General features: G+C 38.5%; 1 protein-coding gene across 2 annotated transcripts in view; it reads left to right on the plus strand.

Annotated features, from left to right (window-relative positions):
* The window catches only part of FREM1 (FRAS1 related extracellular matrix 1), a 178,230-nt gene that overhangs the window by 144,925 nt on the left and 11,611 nt on the right, over positions 1 to 21,694 (plus strand). The window contains exons 27-36 of one of the 2 annotated variants that reach the window (XM_089913219.1): positions 304 to 433; positions 2,996 to 3,068; positions 9,200 to 9,349; positions 10,816 to 11,054; positions 11,767 to 11,814; positions 12,087 to 12,251; positions 12,433 to 12,561; positions 12,629 to 12,631; positions 12,999 to 13,111; positions 21,502 to 21,587. In XM_089913219.1, the coding sequence (XP_089769345.1) occupies positions 304 to 433; positions 2,996 to 3,068; positions 9,200 to 9,349; positions 10,816 to 11,054; positions 11,767 to 11,814; positions 12,087 to 12,251; positions 12,433 to 12,561; positions 12,629 to 12,631; positions 12,999 to 13,111; positions 21,502 to 21,587 (1,136 nt within the window). The remainder of the gene's footprint in view (positions 1 to 303; positions 434 to 2,995; positions 3,069 to 9,199; positions 9,350 to 10,815; positions 11,055 to 11,766; positions 11,815 to 12,086; positions 12,252 to 12,432; positions 12,562 to 12,628; positions 12,632 to 12,998; positions 13,112 to 21,501; positions 21,588 to 21,694) is intronic. The other variant, XM_089913220.1, reaches the window with a different exon arrangement.

The following is a 21,694-nucleotide window of genomic DNA, read 5'->3' on the forward strand; positions in this document are numbered from 1 at the left end:
ATAATTGTAAGACCTCTGATAGACTTTTAACCTTATTTCTGCATTTATAAATGGAATTCTTATCCGTGCTCTACACCACAGCATTGTTAAGAGCAATAAATGAGACAGGGACAGTAAAAGTTCTTTGTGAGCTAAAACGTCCCAAACAAGTGTAAGGAGCTTGTAGCATTAGTGTAGGTTGATGAACCACTTCTGTCTCCCAGTGTGGACCAGTGGTTCAGCTTCCTACCCAGCAGAGGAGCCCCCCAGGCATCCGTTATGCATTTCTCATGATTTTCTTTCTTGTTTTCCTTACATGCATAGCTTGGAACTGAAGTGGTCTCATATCGAGTGGTCACAGACTGAATATGAGGTCTGTGAGAATGTGGGCGTATTGCCCTTGGAAATTACCAGAAAGGGATATTCCATGGACTCGGCCTTTGTGAGTGTAAAGGTAACAAGTCTGTCAATTTTCAAGCTAAAACCTCGGTTGCTGGTTGGTGCCTTTGATTATTTCCTTAGAAAAATTCAGAGTAACTAAGGAAATTTCAAACTGCACGAGTGTTGCACTATTCCCGAGAGTCTAAGTACAAAACCTCCTTGTCCCTCCATCACTTACCTAGGTGCATTAGCTCCTAGATAGGATATTTCTAACCCATTTTTAGTTTTTAAATCTGGTCTTTAACTCTTGAAGTTTGATTTCACAAGGGAGATCTATCCAACCTAGTGAACTTGGGCCAAACTCTGCTTTGGAAAGGAGAGTTGTAGGCAAATGTAAGTCCCCAAATGACTTTCTCTTAGTATGCACCAGGACCATTTCCTATGGTCTCAGTGGATGAAAAAATCAGGGAACACACCTATCGTAAGCTTCACCCAAGTCACGCAAAATTAAGAGACCATGTATCAATACAGGTGCCCTGAAATATAAGGAATTTTCAATAATTATTTTTGGACTAGTCACCTGCTATTTCTTTACACTGCCATGGGCCGTGAAGCACAACCTATGGCTTCTAGAATTGAAAGATTTTTTTTAGGAGTCACTATAAAAATTGCACTTCAAGTGAACGAGAGCATGAAAATCCTGTACATACGAATGCTGGTGAATGAGCCTGAAAGACTCCCCTCCTCAATCTAAGGAAAAAAAGCAGTGATACTAGCTTCTGGGAAAAAAATGCCATCTCAGTTAAGTCTCAATTACAATGATACGTTCAAATCACCCTCACAACCTCGTGCACATAAATCCTACTATATCCAGACTCAGTATTTATCTTTCTAGTGGGCATAGGGTCTTCTCCCCTGATCTGGGGCGTTGTATTATTGTTAAATCATCAGATAACTGGGTATCCCCTCTACCTTCCCAGTAGATAGTTTATGGAAAAAGAAAGAACCCGCCTGGATGGTTTTCTAATATTCTTCTGGTCCTCCATGAAAAGCACCATATGCTCCAGCCTGGAGTTTGGGGCCACAGAACCATTCACCATGCCAGGTAGAAACAACAGATGCGGTGTGACGGAACCTTTTGTCTGCTTAAGCTGAGTTCGCACACAGTGAAGCTCCCGCTGAGCCTGCAGGCCTTTCGCAAACAGCCCGAGTCCTTCGGGGACCACTCTGCTTACAGCACAGCCTGCTGCTTTAGCCTGGAGCCTATTGGCTGCTTGGCTGGGAGGAGGGAGAAGAAAGCACTCTTACCCTACGTTGTTTGCCCTGGTTTGAATCACACACCTGCACCGGACTCATTTCTGCAGCCACCTTGACTCAGCCCATTCCTTTTCCCACGTAGGATTCTGTAAGCTCAGTGGTGGTAAATACTAGGTAATTGCACGTGCAAGAACCACATGGGGAAATGTAACTCCCAGCATATGATGGGTACAGGTGTGCAGTGGGCTGCCTTTCCACAGGGAAAGGTTGTTGGGGAGGAGCCTTGGCATTGTGGAGAAAGAAGAAATGGGAGCTTAGGAGGCAGTACTCTTCTTGAGCAAAATGTTTCCACTGCAGACCACTGGCACATGTTAGGGCCTTTGGTTAGAAATGCAGATAATGTCTGAGGCCAAAGAAATAGGAATTTGCCAGTTTTTACTTGTGCCCTTCATCCCTTTGTAAGAAAGTGAAGGAATAGAGTAACTCACTTTCCCGAACATCTCATTCAAGGACCTCTTTTTCAAACCAGCTGAAGCTTCTTTTTCAAACTCCTTTTCAACGATATTTCAAACTAAATATGTGTTCTTCACACATATTTAGGCTCCTCTGGGGGAAGTTAAGGGCACGAGATGTCAGAGCCCTTAAATCACCTCTGTTCTTTAGCCCTGGGGGATGGGAAAAAGGGGTCAGCCAATTGTCTCTTTAGACTGGACCAATTTTTTTTTTTTTTTTTACAACTTACTTGAAGGAGCTTCTGAAGCCCTTGGTTCTGGGTGTGGATGGCCTTTGTGTGGCTGTTCCCCAGGACTGTCATCCCCACAGAGCCCTCATTCATGCCTGTGAAGAGGAATGGTTTCATCCAGATGCAAAAATGGACCAGACTTGTTTTAGTTCATCTGGTCTAAAGGCTTTCAGTGCCCTGAGCTCGCAGGATACCTCCAAGCTGGCTGACAGATCAGCACCCCGGTTGTCAGCAGTACCCGCTTTTCCTTCTATTCACTGCCCTTCTCCCTTTCCTCCAAGGCATTATTTTAGGACCTGGTTGGGGTAGAGGGAAGGCCATGAAATAAAATGATATTTGCAACAAAGAGAAATATACTGTTTAAAATTCACATTACTTTCTCCAATAACCAAATCATTTATAAAGGAGAAGATAAAAATAAAGTTTTATGTTTACTTCCATTGATATTAGTCTAGGAAAAAGTTAACTTTAAGGAAGATGGGTCAAAAATGATGTATTAGAATAAAAAAACCACTTAATGTTAAAAACAGATTTAAGAGCATGAGTTTAGTCTAGTATGAGATCAGACTAGATGTTTTTCTATTACAGAATATTTATTTTTATTAAAAAAAAAGATTTTGTTTTTCCCCTCTTAAGGTTAACCAAGTGTCAGCTACAGCTGGAAAGGATTTCACTGTGACTCCATCTAAGCTGATTCAGTTTGACCCAGGTACGTTTTGCGTCTACACTTTGTTTCATGTTTTTGTAAGAAAGTCTGGAGATGGTGGAAAAGACAGACTATTATGCAACTTCAGCCAACTAGAAACTCCTCAGGGCACAGGATCACCCCTCTCCCAGAGAGATGAGTTTGTACTTGAGGCTTTGCCCCTCATATTTTATGTTATTACTAGTGAGTATTTATTTAAAATGAGAAGAGAGATCATGACAAATAAAATATATAAAATATTAAGGCAAACATCCAAAAATCCAGAAAAAATGCCATTTAAAAAAATTATTCAGAGGTCTGACACAAAGCTGGAATAATATAATTGCCTCATATTTTAATGGAAATTTTTTGAATGTTATAGTCATGTGGATTCCTAAAGGGTCATTTCTAAATTATTTCTCTTGGAATAGGCTGATATGAACAGATTCCAGGGGAAATTATTATTTAATTAGATAACACCTGTTTTGTTTTAAGCGTTTGGAAAAATTTTGCTAGGTGCAAAAGGGAATACAAAAGCATGGGGCCTGTTCTCAAGGATGTTCTATCCTGTGAGAAATATAGACATGAAAACAACTCACTAATAGAGTACATTGTGACCCCAAGGCTGTGCCATTGTTCTGGCTAAGGAAAATCCTGGAAGACTTCCTAAGGGAATTGGTAGCAGAAGAAAGGGGACTTAAACTGCAGGACAGGCATACATTTGGCTAACTGTGCCTTAAGCACCAAGGCGGGAGCCATGCCCCCTTTCCCTGGCTTCTGTAGATGGGAACCAGTAGCTCTCCCTCACTGCACTGCATGGTTGTCTCTCTTTCCCTCTGGTATGGAATGGACCTAGATCACCTGTCCAGGGACAAAAGGAAAAGGCCTTGAGAAGCAGCCAGGGCGTGTGGCTTTCTGCTCCCCTGCAGAGGAGGTGTTCTGCATTCTGAGAACAGGCCATCCAATCAAGACTTTAGCCATTGTCTGCCACTGACACATGAAGTTTTGGGCAAAGGCAAAACAAAATGGCCTGAATACCATTGCCACTCCAAAACTGACAACCTTAATATTAAACGTAGAGGAGACTTCCCTGGTGGCGCAGTGGTTAGCACTCCACGCTCCCAATGTGCGGGGCCTGGATTCAATCCCTAATTGGGGAACTAGATCCTACATGCATGCTGTGACTAAGAGTTCACATGCCACAACTAAGGAGCCGGTGAGCCGCAACTAAGGAGCCCGCCTGCTACAACTAAGACCCAGCACAACCAAAAAAAAAAAAAAAAAAATTAAATGTAGAAAAGAAATGCCTTTCTGCAGTTCACCACAAGTTGTACGATGTTTAGTGACTCTATTAGTTTGCTGGGGCTACCCTAATAAAGTATCACAAACCTGATAGCTTCAAAACAAGAATTATTTTTCTAATAGTTCTGAACGCTAGAAGTTCAAGATCATGATGTGGGCAGGGTTGATTCATTCTAAGGGCTGAGAGGGAATCTGTTCCATGCCTCTCTTCCATGCTCTGGTGCTTTGCTGGAGTCTCTGGCCTTCCTTGGCTTCTGTTGCATCACCCGATCTCTGCCTTTATCTCCATAGGATGTTCTCCTTGTTTGTGTCTGTGTCCAAATTTCCCCTTTGTATACTGACACCAGTCATAATAGACTAGAGGTCCACTCTACTCTAGTATGACTCCATCGGAATCACATCTGTAATGCCCTTATTGCCAAATAAGGTCACATTCTGAGGTTCTGAGAGTTAGGACTTAAACATAGGGATTTTTGAGTGACACAACTCAACCTATAACAGAGAGCCTTACATTTGACATGCAACAATCCCGATATTGTTATTGGCCTCCTTCCTGTGATATTTAAGTTTCTGACTTGCATAATTTTGTCCCTCAGACTGACCACCCTTGATGAGAAGAGCTGTTCCTGTTATGTATTTGAAGTTTACCCTCAGGTTGCTGCAGGCTCTGGTTCTGATCAACCCTAAGATGAAAGGATTTGATGCATTGGCTCTGTGCTCTTTATGTACTTCATGTTAAGGCAGGTCCGGCCTTTCCTCTTTTCAAGAGGCAAGAGTCCTTGTCATATATCACCTTTATTATTTGAGATCTGTTTGTCACAAGATCAGGAGTGATTTTGGCTTTTGGTGGATTTTGAGCAGCCCACCAGGTTCTCTGTTTGGATTGATAGGAACTAGAAGATATCACACTGGAGGAGCTCCTGGAAGCTAACTTTTGCAAGTCCCACTGGGTGAGGGAATGCCCATTTGCTTTCAATAGTTTACATCCTGCTTCCAGTAGATACTAAAGACTTCTGAGGGTCTAAATCGTCATAATTTCAGAGATTATTTAGACTTATTTTTTGGCCATGCCATGCGGCATGCGGGATCTTAATTCCCTGACCAAGGATTGAACCTGTGCCCCCTGCAATGGAAGCACAAAGTCTTAACCACTGGACCACCAGGGAAGTCCCTAGTTAGACATTTTAAGAAAATAAATAAATATAGCTTATAAATGAAAAATAAACAACACTTGGGTGTTCATTGCTTTGGAACTTATTAGCCAGAAACTGTTTCATAAGCTGATGTCTTCCTATAGAGAATGTTAGAATTCCCCGTGTCCACAGGTCCTGTAAATACTTATTTACTCCCATCTTGTTCATCCTTGCCTCTTTCAGATCTGGTGTCTTCATCCCCATGCTCACCCCTTTCACCCAAAGCAATCTGTTCATTTCTTTAAAAACAGCAGCTTCCATGATTGGTGAGGAAACAGAGAGTGAGAAATCAAAGGCAGTGGACTATCATAGGGTTTGAGAGCTCTTGGAGAGAGCTGAAGAGAAACTGAGGGACTTTTCAATCTAGTGAGCTACACTCAAGTAAGCTTGCCTTGCAGCTTTGTACCAAACCAAAAGCTAACCCTGACTACTTTGCCTTCTGCTATTGTGAATAATCTTGAGTCAAAGTGCAAATATTCTTAAGAAAATGATTGTTTTCCTTTAAAATAAGTGTTCTTCAAAGGTTTGCTGCATTCTTAATTGAGACTTCATTGTGCCTGAGTCAAAATGTTTTCCAAAGAACAGCTCTCTCACGTGGCATTTGCTGAAAAACATTGAGAATATGTCTTTCGATAGTGAAATGTGTTTTGCAGGAAAATATCCAGGAATTAACTCACTCTGTAAAGTGGGCTATGTCTGCATAACCTGACACCTCTCTCTCCTCTTCAGCACCTTTTGTTTCATGGGAACAGGGGGCCAGTTCATGCCTTCTGAAATTGTTTATAATCACCGTGATTTCACAAATACTTTGCACCTTGAAGGCTGGAGAGGAAGGAAAAAGAAAAACTAAGAAAGTTCTGATTTCTAATCTCATTAACCTAAAAAAGGATGTCCTGTGTGCATACGTGGTAGACATATAAACAAAGTTGAAATGCAGCAAACTGATCAAAAGTACTTAAATGAAACTTGGAATAGATCTTCTCTAACCAGCTGGTTCTACTTCATAAGGTTTTACAAAAACTTTAAGGTTTTTTGGGGGGTGGGTGGGGCAGTGGGGGAAAGGGGTACTATAATTTATTAAACAGTTCTTAAAATAAGAAGGCAAATGGTTGGGGCTTGAGGAAAAAAAATTTTTTGTATTGGATTTTTATTTGAATAACACTTAACTTTATGGGCTTTGAGAGTCAAAACAGCTCTCTGAATATGAAAACCTTAGTATTCATATGCCTTCTTCATTGTCAAGTCTCTTTTCTCTCCATGCCAATTTATTACAACAGCTGCCTGTGTGGATTCCCAACTTCTAGCCTCTCTGCTTGTCTGCCTGGGCCCCTAAATCTTCCCACGTACCACTTTCAGGTTCATGTTTTTAAGACATCCATTTTCAAGAGCCTTCCCTGTTGCCTGTGGTTTAAAGTCTGAGTCTGACCCACCTAGTGTCGAGGTTTCTCTGCAGTCTGGCTATACCTACCACCTCTCTTCCCTGGCGTGACCTCTCTACTCCAGCCGGGTAATCTGCTCAGCCCTCCTGATCAAGGTCTCTGCTTTGCTATCTAACTGACTTTGCTTCTGTTGTTTTCCCATTTCCTCCCAGGTCCTTCCAACTCTGGAGCCCACATACATGTAGTATTTACCATCTATTCTGTACCTTTGGACAGCTAATTATACACAAACTGGAATAATTGACTTTTCTGGTATTTACATCTTGTCTCTTCAAGAAGGTTTTAAATTCCTTTATGTCAGGGCTTCCTTATGTTATACCTCTAGTATTCTCCCTAGCATCCACCAAAGGCAAGCACATAATACAAAATATATATTTTGATGGACTGATTCATCCAGCCACGAGGCGGGAGTTATGTAGTTTATATTAAATGCTTAAATTTTGTCTTTGTAAAGACTATGAAAGTAATTGATTTAAGAACTCAGTGGAGGGACTTGCCTGGTGGCGCAGTGGTTAAGAATCCGTCTGGCCATGCAGGGGACATGGGTTCAATCCCTGGTCTGGGAAGATCCCACATGCCACGGAGCAACTAAGCCCGTGCGCCACAGCTACTGAGGCTGCGCTGTAGAGCCTGCGAGCCACAACTACTGAAGCCTGTGTGCCTAGAGCCCGTGCTCCGCAACAAGAGAAGCCACCGCAATGAGAAGCCTACGCACCGCAACGAAGAGCAGCCCCTGCTCGCCGCAACCAGAGAAAGCCCGCGCGCAGCAACAAAGACCCAACGCAGCCAAAAAAAAAAAAAAAATCAATGAAGGACTAATACATGTTACAACATGGATGAGACTTGAAAACATTAAAAAAAAAGTTCAAAAAAAAAGAAAAACTCAGTGGATACTGAAAGCTTAACAACTTACCTGCCAGCCTATTTTTTTTAAATAAAATTATTTCAAAGACCCTTAATTTTTCTCTCTAAGTGCAGGCAAGAGTAGGATAAGTGAACAGTTTCCTCTTTCCATTGGATTCTGTTGGGGATTGATGAGACTTAGATTCCATGATGAACTCTATAAGCAACATACCTTCAAGAAGGAGGCCATCATCTAGCTAGCACAACTGAGAGGCATAAATCTGTAGAAAACAACCTGCAAGGAGAAAAGAATCCGATTTTCAGATGAGAAGACTAGAAAAAAATGTTTAACTGCTTATATAGATGGGTTTATGGGAATAAAATCACTCAAATAGCCAATGAGTAAATGACACAGAATAAAGTTTCAAAACTTAGTCCTCAAAGGTTAAACCATAAGTTTATCTTTTTCCCCTTAAAACTGAGCCATCTTTCTTCCCTAAACAATACTTTCTTTCCTTCCTGCCAACTCTTCTAAATAAACCCATGGGGGATGTCCTGCTATCCACGTCATGGAAACTGGTCAAGATTTGACAATTTCAAAAGTTTCTTCCCACTTTAATATTTTGTGTTTTTGGGGTTGCTTTGTGTCCCATCTTGGTGGTGACAGGATAGCTGGGGATATGTTTGTAACATCAAAGCTCTTTTGCATTAAGTTCGCAAAGTTACTGTGAACCAAGCTTGATTGTAACTCCATGAACAGAGGCAGACAGAAAGAAAAAAAAAAAAAATTGGCTCCGTCTATTTCAAGAACCCCCCCAGCCTATAAATTCTCTGTAGGAGGATATCAAACTCCTGAGTATTACATCATCAGAAAAAGCATTTGTGGGCGAGAAGGATCTCAGGAAGTAGGGCAGCCGAGGGAAGCAGCTGTCGTTAGAAATCAATCATTTCTGTGAATAGCATGAAGTACCATCCAATAATCACTTCTGACTGTCTGCATCAACATCTTAAGGTTTTTCAAACTATTAAGATTTAAAGATTGCAGTAGTTGTTTATTCTTAAGGAGAGAAGGGGCAGGTCAGGAAAAAATTGTCTTAGATCTCAACTGCTCACCATTTTTTGTTCATCCCTTGCCTAATGCAGCTTGCTTTTTTTGTTACAGTGTTTGCATTTAAAGGGAAACATCATTGTCCAGGAACAAATGTGGTCTCTTAATATTATTTAGGAGAACAGCACGACTTCTCCGAGTTGGTAGCAGTACAATAGCTCACTCAGGCTACTGCAGTCTAGCTGTAGACATGTTAATTAATATATTTCTCTGACAGCTAGGTGATTGAAATAGCAATTAAAGAGTAATTAAAATGTTTACTTCTTGTAGGAATGTCAACTAAGATGTGGAATATAGCAATTACCTATGACGGATTAGAGGAAGATGATGAGGTCTTTGAAGTAATTCTGAACTCCCCCGTGAATGCGGTTCTTGGCACAAAGACAAAAACCACAGTGAAAATTTTGGACTCAAAAGGAGGTATTCTTTTGATCCTCATCTTGAAATCAGGAGCAGTCCTGGCACTGTAGCTGCTTGCTTTCAACAGCCAGTGTGCTTGATAACACCTTCAAATCAAAATGCTTAATTTCTTGTCAAGAAAGCAACCTCAGTCGTGATGTAGGCCCTTTATTCTGGTTTCTGCTTCATGTGGTTTTCCTCCTGCTAAGAACGACCGTTTGAGAAAAGCAACAAGTCAGAGCTTCGTTGTTTTTTTCCTCACCCGTTTGTTGTTCTCACCAAGGGGGAACAATGTCGCTGAGAATCTATCGACAATTATTTTCCCCCCAGAGTTTATAGGGCTGTAATTATCTTCCTCTGTTAGAGAGAGCTCTTAATGCCTAAAATCTGAGTCCCCACTGTAGCATGACCCCGAAAATTCTGAGAGGAAGGAATTGGAGAAAAATAGATGTGAAAGATGCAGCTGGCTTGGGGATTCAGGAGCAGCTGGAGAATATTAATTAATAACCTTGGGTTGCACAGCCAAATAGGTCCTGGATAGTATATGCTAAGGAACAACGTGTGAACTAAATAAAATAAAGAGCAGCCCAAAGTCTTGGTGCTCTGACGTTTTTCCTGACAAATACCTTCTACTTATTTGTCTATTTAGCAGTTGACAAGTGTCCAGTTACTATGCTTGGTCTCACCTTCCTATTTTGACACGTCACACCCTACAGGCCGTATGTTTTTCTTACCTGAAATTTATTATCTCCTCTTTCTCATCCTATAATAAAAACAGACACTATCCTCTTTCCTTTACCATAGCATCTCTCCCATACCACCTTACCTCACCAAATTCATTTCTTTTTCAGTAGAATTTTCTGGTCACATTAAGTACATAAATACATAAAATACACACTTTACGCGTGAAGTGTAAAGTATCCAGACGAGGATGCTAGGTTTAGACTTTTTTCATACTAATTGGCAATATTTCTAATCAAAGGAGCTCCATTAAGATTTACTGGATCTTTTCTGTAACAGTTAAATGCTCATTTTTATAACTGTTAACTTGATTTCACTGACATCTTCAAACAATTCCAGTTTCTCCCTCTAGGAGATTGGGGAAAGGATGAACACTTTAAAGTGTTTGTGCAATGATACTTGATCAGGGAGTAAACCCGATAATATGGAGGAGTTCTATAATATGAAGGGAGGCTATTGCCCAAGTAGATGGGATGATTATAAAATCACGACAGTGTTTTTCATCTGTGGTTCATGAAATCAATTTCATGACTTATAGTCACCCTGTAGATGTGCAGAAGGGCACAGCCTTTCTGGATGAACACTGATGAAGAGTAAAGGGGTTTCTGGCAAATGGCAGAAAGGCAACATCTGGTGGGAAAATCATCCGTCTGAGTTTAATGACAAGCTGCTCCAGGGACTTTCTCCATGTGATCACTTATCTGTTTGTGTAAAATGAACTGACCTGCCATTTTGTGTGCCTCCAGGACAGTGCCATCCTTCATATGCCTTCAATGCAAACATGCCCAATGCGTGGGAGAAGGGCATTTGGAGCCTGCTCTCCCCAGAGGCTTCCTCAAGCACCACTTCTGGTTCCTTTCATCCGGAAAGAAGACCCCTTCCATCTTCCAAGCAGCTAGCGGTCGCCAAGGGAGACACCCTGCGGGACTTTGATTCTGAAGATCTTTCTCTCATGAAGCTTAGGACCCAAGGGAATGGCAAAAGCGTAAGGATGGGGACCTCTTTGGTTTTGATGTGTTTTTGATGTGGTTTTGGAGTGCATACTGAAAGGATCAAAAGATCTTAATAAGTATTCTGAAACACTGTGGAAGCTGTTCTGGTTCTCACAGTGACTGAGGGCCATGGTGATTTTCACGGCTCCTTAGACCATCATGAAGTGCCTTTTGTATACAAATATCATAATGCCGATCTACTTCATTTATTGTACTGACTGAGGTGATAGATATTCTGACTCATCCATATGATTTCTGCTTTGGTTCCTTTTGTGATCAAGACAGATGGGGAATGACCAGTGACGCTGAAATAGAATGAGATTAAATGATCTACTTGGGTGTGGAAACAGTGGCTTTGACATTATCAGCCTAGTTTTTTAACCAGGCACACACTCATGGGTGTATGTATGTAACTCATGGGTTACATATGCATATAGTACACACTGGACCTCTGTGTACTATAGATGTACCAAAAAAATAAGGATGTTTTTTCTCTCTAACTGGGACTAAGAATAGATGAGTCAACATTGATAAAGTGCCATTAGGTCCAGTGATTTTATAAAAATTCCAATGATTTAGGCATGGAAAATCTTAAGAAAAACATATGTTTAAAATTTTTTCAGTCATTAAAAGTATCTTCTTGGAAGGGTTTTACCCTATTATTCAAGTCAATTTTTTTCATATTTTGTTCTCTCTTGATTTCAGGTCCATCCATCCTCTGTTTATAGAAATGGAACAGACATCATCTACAATGTAAGCATAGTCTGAGAGAATTGCTAAATGTCTTGTATTTATGGATACAAAATATTTAGTGAAACTACCTTTCATAACTGTTATATTTATGTATTTCTCTTAAAAACATGTTTTGAAATTTGTTTTAGAAGCTTGGGTGGCCAGAAAAAAAATACACCTTTTATCTTTTTGTTTTGATCCAATTTTTGGATTGCTCATTTTTGCAACAAATGTTTTTGTTTGCTCTCTTGGTGTTTATTTTTTCTTTATTGTTGTTTGTTGATTTCCTCAAGTATCATGGAATGATTTCCCTGAAACTGGAGGATGACAGTTCCTCAACTCACAAAAGTAAGGCCAAAGTATCCATTGTTAGTCATCCACAAAAGACAATCAAAGTGGCAGAGCTGCCTCAAGCAGATAAGGAGGAATCCACAACCGGCTCACACTTCCCCCAACAGGTATGAAGATCTCTTCACTTCCTATTCACTTTACAGCAAGCTGTGTTCTGGGTCATAAAACAGCCTTCAAGCTTGGGGATAGTTGATGCAACACAAATGCTACTCAACAAATGATGACCTAAAAGAGGTACAAGTGTGATCAACTTTTACATCAAGTCTGAATCGCCTTTCTTTGCTATAGGACCGTTTGCCCTCATTTCCAAAGAACTGCACACTGGAATTAAAGGGACTCTTCCACTTTGAAGAAAGCCTCCAAAAGCTGTATAAGTGCAATGGAATTGCCTGGAAATCTTGGAGCCCTCACACCAAGGTGGGACACAGGCCGAGCAGCCAAGTACCTGTACTTGCAGCATGTCCCATGATAAGCTGAGAGAGAGGGAGTGCCCTGTCCACTCCTGCTACCTCGGCCTGCTCTGTTACACTTCGAAGGTGAAGAGGAAAAGATGGCCAGTTGGTGTTTTAAAAATCACAAGACACATTAGTTAAGCAATACAATTTGAAAAGATGTTTACTTATTTTATTCAATTATCATAATGTCAAAGTGTAAAATTAAAACACTGCTGACTTTACCAGTGTGTTCCATAAAAAGCCATTGCATTTCTCAAAGTAGAGGATTGGGATTAAGGCTGACTTCCTTTCTGGTGACAAAATTACTCACATTAGGGGACTCATAGGACCCTCTATGCTGAGAACAGACTCTAGATTGTAAAGAACATTATAATGTGAACATGGACAACTATTTTTCAGGTGGAAGATAAATCATGCCCAGCTGGGTGGCACCATCACTTAGGCTACTGCCACTCCTTGATCACAGAGCAGAAGGGCACCTGGATCATAGCCGCCCAAGCTTGCAGGGAACAGTAAGAAACCCTGTTTCACATTTGATTGATGTTTCTTTGCTGATGTTTCTCTGTTTTCTCGTGGAACTGCAATGTTGCTTCATTCATTCAAGCGTTGAGTGTCTGATATCTACCTGGCTTTGTTTTAGGATTTTGGAGGGAGCTCTGTAGTTCAGAATGGATTTGGGCTGACCTTAATAATGTATTTTGACGTAGCTCTTTTATGATAAAACTGTGCCATTGCCACAGTTCTGTTTTTTTTTTCACATCTTTATTGGAGTATAATTGCTTTACAATGTTGTGTTAGTTTCTGCTGTATAACAAAATGAATCAGCTATACGTATACATATATCCCCATATCACAGTTCTATTTTTTAGCCTCTCTATCTTAAACTTTTGGAGAAAGTCAGAAGGAGATTCTCTGAGTCAGCAGTGTTGCAGATTCTACATTTATTAAATAGTAATTCCTGCCCACTGATTTGAAAATATATAGCAATGAAAAGTCTTATGGCATCAGGCCTATAACAATGTAAGAGGCATTGATGATTATGAAGCCAGACGAGTTGGACAAAGGGTGATTGGATAACAGAACACTCAATGAAAGATGACTCGTGGTCAGATAATGACAACAAAATTTATCTAGCTGAGGCAGACTTTAAAAATGCATATGTAACTATCTCTGACCCTCCTTTTTTGCCTCCCTGGATATTATCCAAAGCAATGCAATTAGACTAATATGTTCCATGGCTAGAAATTGAGACTAGATAAATTGCTGGTGGATATCAGTCAGATTTTGCACTTCATCAAATTTTAAAAGTTATGTTCATCTAAAGACACTATTAAGAAAATGAAAGGTTAGACCACATTTGGGAAAAGCTCATCTCAAATCATGTATCTGATAAAGGTCTGAAATCCAGAAAATATAAACATCTCCTACAAATCAGTGACAACCAGATTTTTCTAAAATAGCATATACACTACCAAATGTAAAACCGATAGCTAGTGGGAAGCAGCCACACAGCACAGGGAGATCAGCTCTGTGCTTTGTGACCACCTAGAGGGGTGGGATAGGGAGGGTGGGAGGGAGGGAGACGCAAGAGGGAAGAGATATGGGGATACATGTATATGTATAGCTGATTCACTTTGTTATAAAGCAGAAACTAACACACCATTGTAAAGCAATTATACTCCAATAAAGATGTTAAAAAAAATAGCAATTGACTTTGAGATTTCACAAGTAAAGAGAGACAGTTGGTCAATAAAGACATGAAAAGGTGCCCACCACCATTAGATGCCAGAGAAATGCAAATTAAAACCACAATAAAATACCACTTCACACCCACTAGAATAGTTAAAATCACAAAGACTATGTTGTAGAGCAAATGGAATTCTCATTTATTGTTGGTGGAATTGTAAAATGGTACAACCTCTTTGTAGAACTGTCTTGCAGTTTCTTATAAAGTTACAAGCATCTGCCCTGTGACCTAGCAATTCTACTCCTAGGTATTTACCCAAGAGAAATAATAATATATATTTTTAAAAAAAGCACTTACAAGAATTTCATTAGTAACCTTTTTAATAACAGTAGTTTGGGTCATTTGTCTTCTTGTTATTGATTTATAGGAATTGTGTATATTTTCTCCATCAAAAAGGGAATAGACAAATTTTCTTTTCTTGATAAATTAATTTTTTTCTTTAGAATATAGAAATATTATTTTACAAATTTATTTTTTATGGAAGTATAGTTGATTTACAATGTTTCAGGTGTACAGCAAGTTACATATATATATGTATATATATTTATATTCTTTTTTTCAGATTCTTGTCCATTATCGGTTATTACAAAATATTGAATATAGTTCCCTGTGCTATACAGTAGGTTCTTATTGTTTATCAATTTTATATATAGTAGTGTGTAGCTGTTAATCCCAAATTCCTGATTTATCCCTCCCCCCCTCTTTTCCCCTTTGGTAACCATGAGTTTATTTTCTTTGTCTGTGAGTCTATTTCTGTTTTGTAAATAAGTTCATTTGTATCATTTTTTTTCAGATTCCGTATGTAAGTGATATCATATGATATTTGTCTTTCTCTGTCTTACTTCACTTAGTATGATAATCTCTAGTTGCATCCATGTTGCTACAAATGGCACTATTTCATTCCTTATTATGGCTGAGTAATATTCCATTGTATATATATACCATTTCTTCTTTATCCATTCATCTGTTGATGCACATTTAGGATGCTTCCATGTCTTTGCTATTGTAAATAGTGCTGCTGTGAACCCCGTGGTGCATGAATCTTTTCACATTAGAGTTTTTGTCTTTTCCAGATATATGCCCAGTAGTGGGATTGCTGGGTTATATGGTAACTCTATTTTTAGTTTTTTAAGGAACCTCCATAGTGGCTGCACCAATTTACATTTCCATTAACAGTATAAGAGGGTTCCTTTTTTCCCCACCCTCTCCAGCATTTATTATTTGTGAGCTTTTTGGTGATGGTCATTCTAACCAGTGAGAGGTGATACCTTAGTGTAGTTTTGATTTGCATTTCTCTAATAATTAGCAATCTTGAGCATCTTTTCATGTGCCTGTTGGCCATCTGTATGTCTTCTTTGGAGAAATGTCTATTTAGGTTTCTGCCCATTTTTCAATTGGATTGCTTGGCTTTTTTTGATACTGAGCTGTATAAGCTCTTTATATATTTTGGAAATTAATCCCTGTCAGTAGCATCATTTGCAAATATTTTCTCCCATTCTATAGGTTGTCTTTTCATTTTGTTTATGGTTTCCTTTGCCATGCAAAAGCTTTTAATTAGGTCCCATTTGTTTATTTTTGCTTTTGTTTCCATTATTCCAGGAGACAGATCCAAAAAAATATTGCTGCGATTTATGTGAAAGAGTGTTCTGTCTATGTTTTTCTCTAGGAGTTTTGTAGTATCCAGTCTTACATTTAGATATTTAATCCATTTTGAGTTTATTTTTGTATATGGTGTTAGAGAATGTTCTAATTTTATTCCTTTACAGGTAGCTGTCTGATTTTCCCAGCACCACTTATTGAAGAGACTGTCTTTTCTCCACTGTATATTCTTGTCTCATTTGTCATAGATGAATTGACCATAAGTGCATGGGTTTATTTCTGGGCTTTCTATCCTGTTGCATTGATCTGTGTGTCTGTTTTTGTGCCAGTACCATAGTCTTTTGATTACTATAGCTTTGCAGTATAGCCTGAAGTTAGGAAGTGTGATTCCTCGAGCTCCATTCTTCTTTCTCAAGATTGTTTTGGCTATTCAGAGTGTTTTTTGTTTCCATACAAATTAAATTTTTTTTTTTGTTCCAGTTCTGTGAAAGATACCGTCAGTAATTTGATAGGGATTGTACTGAATCTGTAGATTGTCTTGGGTAGTATGGTCATTTTAACAATATTGATTCTTCCAATCCAAGAACACAGTATAAGTTTCCGTCTGTTTGTCATCTTCAGTTTCTTTCATCACCATCTTATAGTTCTCGAAGTACAGGTCTTTTGCCTCATTAGGTATTCCTAAGTATTTTATTCTTTTTGATGCAGTAATAAATGGGATTATTGCCTTAGCTTCTCTTTCTGATATTTTGTTGTTAGTGTATAGAAATACAACAGATTTGGGTAATTAGGTGGATCAATAAAATAAAAAAGATATTGGGCGACTAATACAGGGTTGTCAAAATGAAGACATCAACAATATTACCTTAATTGCCATTATTTCATAAGAAATGTTTTTTGACACCAAAAACCTAGAAGATCATAATCTCAGAATAATGGTATTAAGAAATACCTAAATAGGTATTTTGTTCTGCAGTAAACTATTATAAAATCCAGTATAATAGTGATGGAAATTTTCTATCTCCCCTATTAATTCAAGAGGATTAGTGATCGTATATAGCAGATCAAACATTATGTTATAAGCAGTTTCAGAACTAACTTTTTCATATCATTGTGAAGTTAATTTTATAAACCTCTGGTTTCAGGGAATTGTTTTAACTGTAGTACTGAGACCTTTTTTTAGATGTAAAACTGAGACAGCTTTCAGAACAAGAGAAAGTTTTCAGGGGGCAACTGGAGTTTTTCCATCATATTTTAGAGAGTGACATTATGTATCTATCAGTAATATAAACTATTTTGACTTACATGTTATGTATTTACCATACTGGTCCAGAAATTAAAGCATTTATCAAATACCATTTCTGACGGTATTCCAGGGTGTGTAAGAGATAAAATATATTTGGTGTGAGATTTTTATTTTTTTTTCCTAAATTAATCAGTTTATTGTTAGGCAGATTGTTCTTTTTTTTTTTTAAATAAATTTATTTATTTATTTTTGGCTGTGTTGGGTCTTCATTTCTGTGCGAGGGCTTTCTCTAGTTGTGGCAAGTGTGGGCCACTCTTCATTGCGGTGCGGGGACCACTCTTCATCGTGGTACGTGGGCCTCTCACTGTCGCGGCCTCTCTTGTTGCGGAGCACAGGCTCCAGACGCGCAGGCTCAGTAGTTGTGGTTCACGGGCCCGGTTGCTCCGCGGCATGTGGGATCTTCCCAGACCAGGGCTCGAACCCGTGCCCCTGCATTGGCAGGCAGATTCTCAACCAGTGCGCCACCAGGGAAGCCCGAGATTTTTAAAATATCATAAAAAGCTTCTAATTTTCAAATTTTAAGTGAAAAATGGGTATGAATATTTGACCTGATGGCTTTTGTATGATACTTCAATATGCATTTTATTTCAAAAGGACAATAAGAATGATGATCCCAAGAACAGTTAATACTAGTTACAGGCATTCCAGCAAATGCCTAGCAGCAGATTAAAAGAAAACTAAAACAAAAATAAAAGATCTGCACATTCTTTTGGATCAGTCATTTTAAGAGGAACACTTTTGGACGACAAGGCCACCTCCTCAGTATATTTTTCTCTGAACCCCAAGACCTCCCCCGTCATTCAACATGTTTTCATTCATTCTATGGGCCTCTCTGCTTCCCTTCACCCATTGCTTTTCAGGTTCATTTAGTCCTCTTCTCCAACCTCTTTCCCTTGAAAAATAAATATTCCTCTGGGAATTATCGATTCCTTCTGTGATGTAAAATTAATAGTTTCAACATTTTATAACCTGGCTATTTACCTTCTCATGAATATTTTTAGGAGATGGTTTTAGATTCTATAATTAGAATTAATATGCATCTAGAGTGTTTTTGTTTGGTCTCAGGGACCATTTTTCAATTCTCGGTTATGTTTCTTCAGGCTCCCTTGCTACCTGATGGTCCTTTACATATGGTCATTTACAGCACCCGTGTTTCAAGAAGAACAGCAAATTTTACTCTATCCTTTGTCCTTAATCAGATTGCTAACTCAACCCAATCTTTATCTCCAATCTCCTTTGCTCCCCATTGGTGTTTTATTATTTTTCTAGCCCAGAGGAGCCAGACTTCTAGATTAGGTATTTCTTGAATTTACATACTGTAATCTCATCTGCTCATTTCCTTAGGCAGTCATTGTACATTTGGTAATTCTATTATTATAGATCATTATCTATGAAACCATTTTGCTTTCCCACAGGAGTGTCTGGAACCCCTGCTGACCTATCCTTAAAGATTTAGTCTAAAATACATCTATATTTAATCAAAAAGTTTCAAAGAAGTAGATGTTTATTTCTGTAGCTGAAAAAATTAAGGTTTCTCTTTTTAATACTACACTTTGAATGCTTTCAACTGTCAGAGCTGTCAAAAGATTTTTATTTGTGTGTGTCTCTATATTTTATTTTTATATCTCTATAATATATACATATCTATATAGTTAATATTCTCTATTTTATTTGTATATGGGTATAAAACAAAATGAATGGTATTTTTATAAAATAATCAACATACAAATGCCTAAATATTTTTTTTGTAAATAACTATGGTCTAACATTTTACGTAGCCTAAACACAGCTGTTTTCCCCTCTTGCTCTTTTGGGACTTTTTGCTTCTCATAGCATCAAAAAGGAAATCAAACTTGTACTTGACCAGCTAAAATGGATTTTACACAGTATCTTTTAAAGACAGTTTCAAGGATCTTAAAGCAGGAGGAGATGTTAAATATCCTTGAATAAAACCTGTTCCTTCCTGATAAAGACACTGAGGCGGAAGTTACATCCATAAGGAAATTGAGGACAGAGCAGAAAGTGGAACCCAGGTGTCCCATGTTCTGTCTAATACACCACATTGACTGAAGCAGCCCCTCAAGCCCTCCCTCAGTCTATATTTTATACACACTTCATATTCCATGTTCTAAACCCGCAGCACCTCAGAATTACCATATTGGATGTGAGAGAGAGGGGAGAAAAATTGGCTATCATATCTGCTGTAACTGTCAGATAGGAGCTGACAGTAAGTCAGAACCAAGTCACACAACCCAAATCCGGCAGCCCAAGGACATTCAGAAAAGTGGGGAAGAGCCTACCTATCTCAGAAGGCCCTGAAGTCACCACTGCATCATACAAAACTAAACTACTGTACTAGTAGGAAAAAAATCATTAAGAGACAGGTTAGATCATGTTCACTCCACATGATCTGGAAAAGCAGAGAAATGAATCTAAAGTTTGGAAAGATATAGGCAAAATGAAAAAAAATTCAACAGTCTAAACTTGTGACAAGTATGTATTACTAATGATGTTTCCTGCTTTTTAAAATATCAGTAGATATTAACCAGGCAAGAAGATCAAGGTGATTTTGTTTGTTTCTTTTTTTTTTTTTGAGACTTTCTGTATTAGAAAAAGAAGAAAAGGAAAAAAAATAATTATTTATTGGCTTTTTACTTAAAGCATTTTAAAGAGCTTTTAATGAACACTGTTGGGGAATTAGATAGAATCAAATATTGCTTATAGGAATAATTCAGCTAGCTGAGAAAATAATTCATAAGGAATTTTTATGCCTGTTAAGAGTGTCTGTCATCAGAAAGACAAGAGATAAACACTGGCAAGGATGTGGAGAAAAGGAAACCTTTGTAAACTGTTGGTAGGATTGTAAAATGGTGAAGCCACTATGGAAAACAGTATTGAGGCCCCTCAAAAGTTAAAAATTGAACTACCATATGACCCAGCATTTCCTCTTCTGGGAATATGTCTGAAGGGAATGAAAATACTATGTCGAAGATGTATCTGCACCCCCATGTTTATAACAGCATTTTTTACAATAGCCAAGACATGGAAATGACCCAGGTGTCCATCAACAGACGAACAGATAAAGAAATCGTGGTACACGCATGCGCGCGCGCACACACACACACACACACACACACACACACAGGAATATTATTCAGCCATAAAAATAAGGAAATCCTGCCAATTGGGACAACACGAGTAGACCTTGAGGGCATTATGCTAAATGAAATAAGTCAGACAGAGAAAGACAAATACTATATGATCTCACTTACATGTGGAATCTAAAAACAAAAAGACATAGAAAAAGAGATCAGATTTGTGGTTACCAGAGGTGAGGGATGTGAGGTGGGAGAGTTAGATGAAGGTAATCAAAAGACATAAACTTCCAGTTATAAGTAAATACAGGGGATGTAATGTATAACATTGTTAACTATTTTAACACTGCTGTGTGGTAGATTTGAAAGTTGTTTAGAGAGTAAATTCCAAGAGTTCTCATCACAAGGAGAAAAGCATTTTTTTTCTTTCCTTTTCTTTTCTTTTTTTTTTTTGGTAACTGTATGAAATGGTGGGTGTTAACTAAACATATCTTGGTAATCAAAGTTCACTATATATGTAAGTCAAGTCATTATGCTGTATACCTTAAACTTATTAAAAATAGAATTATATTTTGGGGAAAATGTTTATATATATTTGTAAGAACAGGTGCTTTAACTTCTGCACAACATACGAAGGTTTGACAGTGAGGCTGAGCCTGTTTCTCTGGGTGGGATGAAAGAGTCACAAATATTGGGGTATTTGACTAAACATGCAAAGCTCAAAATGTCGTCTTCAAGTAATTTTATCCGTATAGTTTGGGTTACCTTACTGGCCAAATTAACTGGGAAATTGCCAAATTTATGCCACTTAGAGATAAACTTCCCATGAGAAGAGTCATTTTTTGGCATCAAGTAATTAATCTATATAAGTAAGCAGTTGCTGATTTTCTCAAAAGATGTTTAAAACCCATTAAATTTGTGCTTTAAAGCCCAGATATTATAATACAATATCACTTTCTTTGCTGTCACCTACCCCACCCTGCAGATACTCATTAATATAAAAAAATAGAGTATTAAAATCTTGGAAAGTTCTTTCTACATACATAGCTTTTTTTCTATTTTAAACTATCTTTGATTTCCATTATGCATTTCACATCAGCAGAAATGTTGAACTCCTTGTCACTGATACTCTCATTTTCGTGTGTTTGCACCTAGTCACCTGGGCAGCCTTGTAACTGTCCTCTCCAGGCAGCATATGCAATGGCTTTGGGACATCAGTGGAAGAAAGCCCTTTTGGATAGGCAAGTATCCGCACTGCCCTGAGGGGGAAGGCAAGAACGCGAAGAGAACGTCTCCCTTCCATAGGCCAAATAATTGTGGTTTACAATAATAAGCAATGGTTAGACAG

Source organism: Delphinapterus leucas, chromosome 6 (assembly GCF_059928025.1).
Source record: "Delphinapterus leucas isolate spDelLeu-1000000601 "Yukka" chromosome 6, BTC_Dleu_Yukka2, whole genome shotgun sequence".
Classification (NCBI taxonomy): Eukaryota; Metazoa; Chordata; class Mammalia; order Artiodactyla; family Monodontidae; genus Delphinapterus; species Delphinapterus leucas.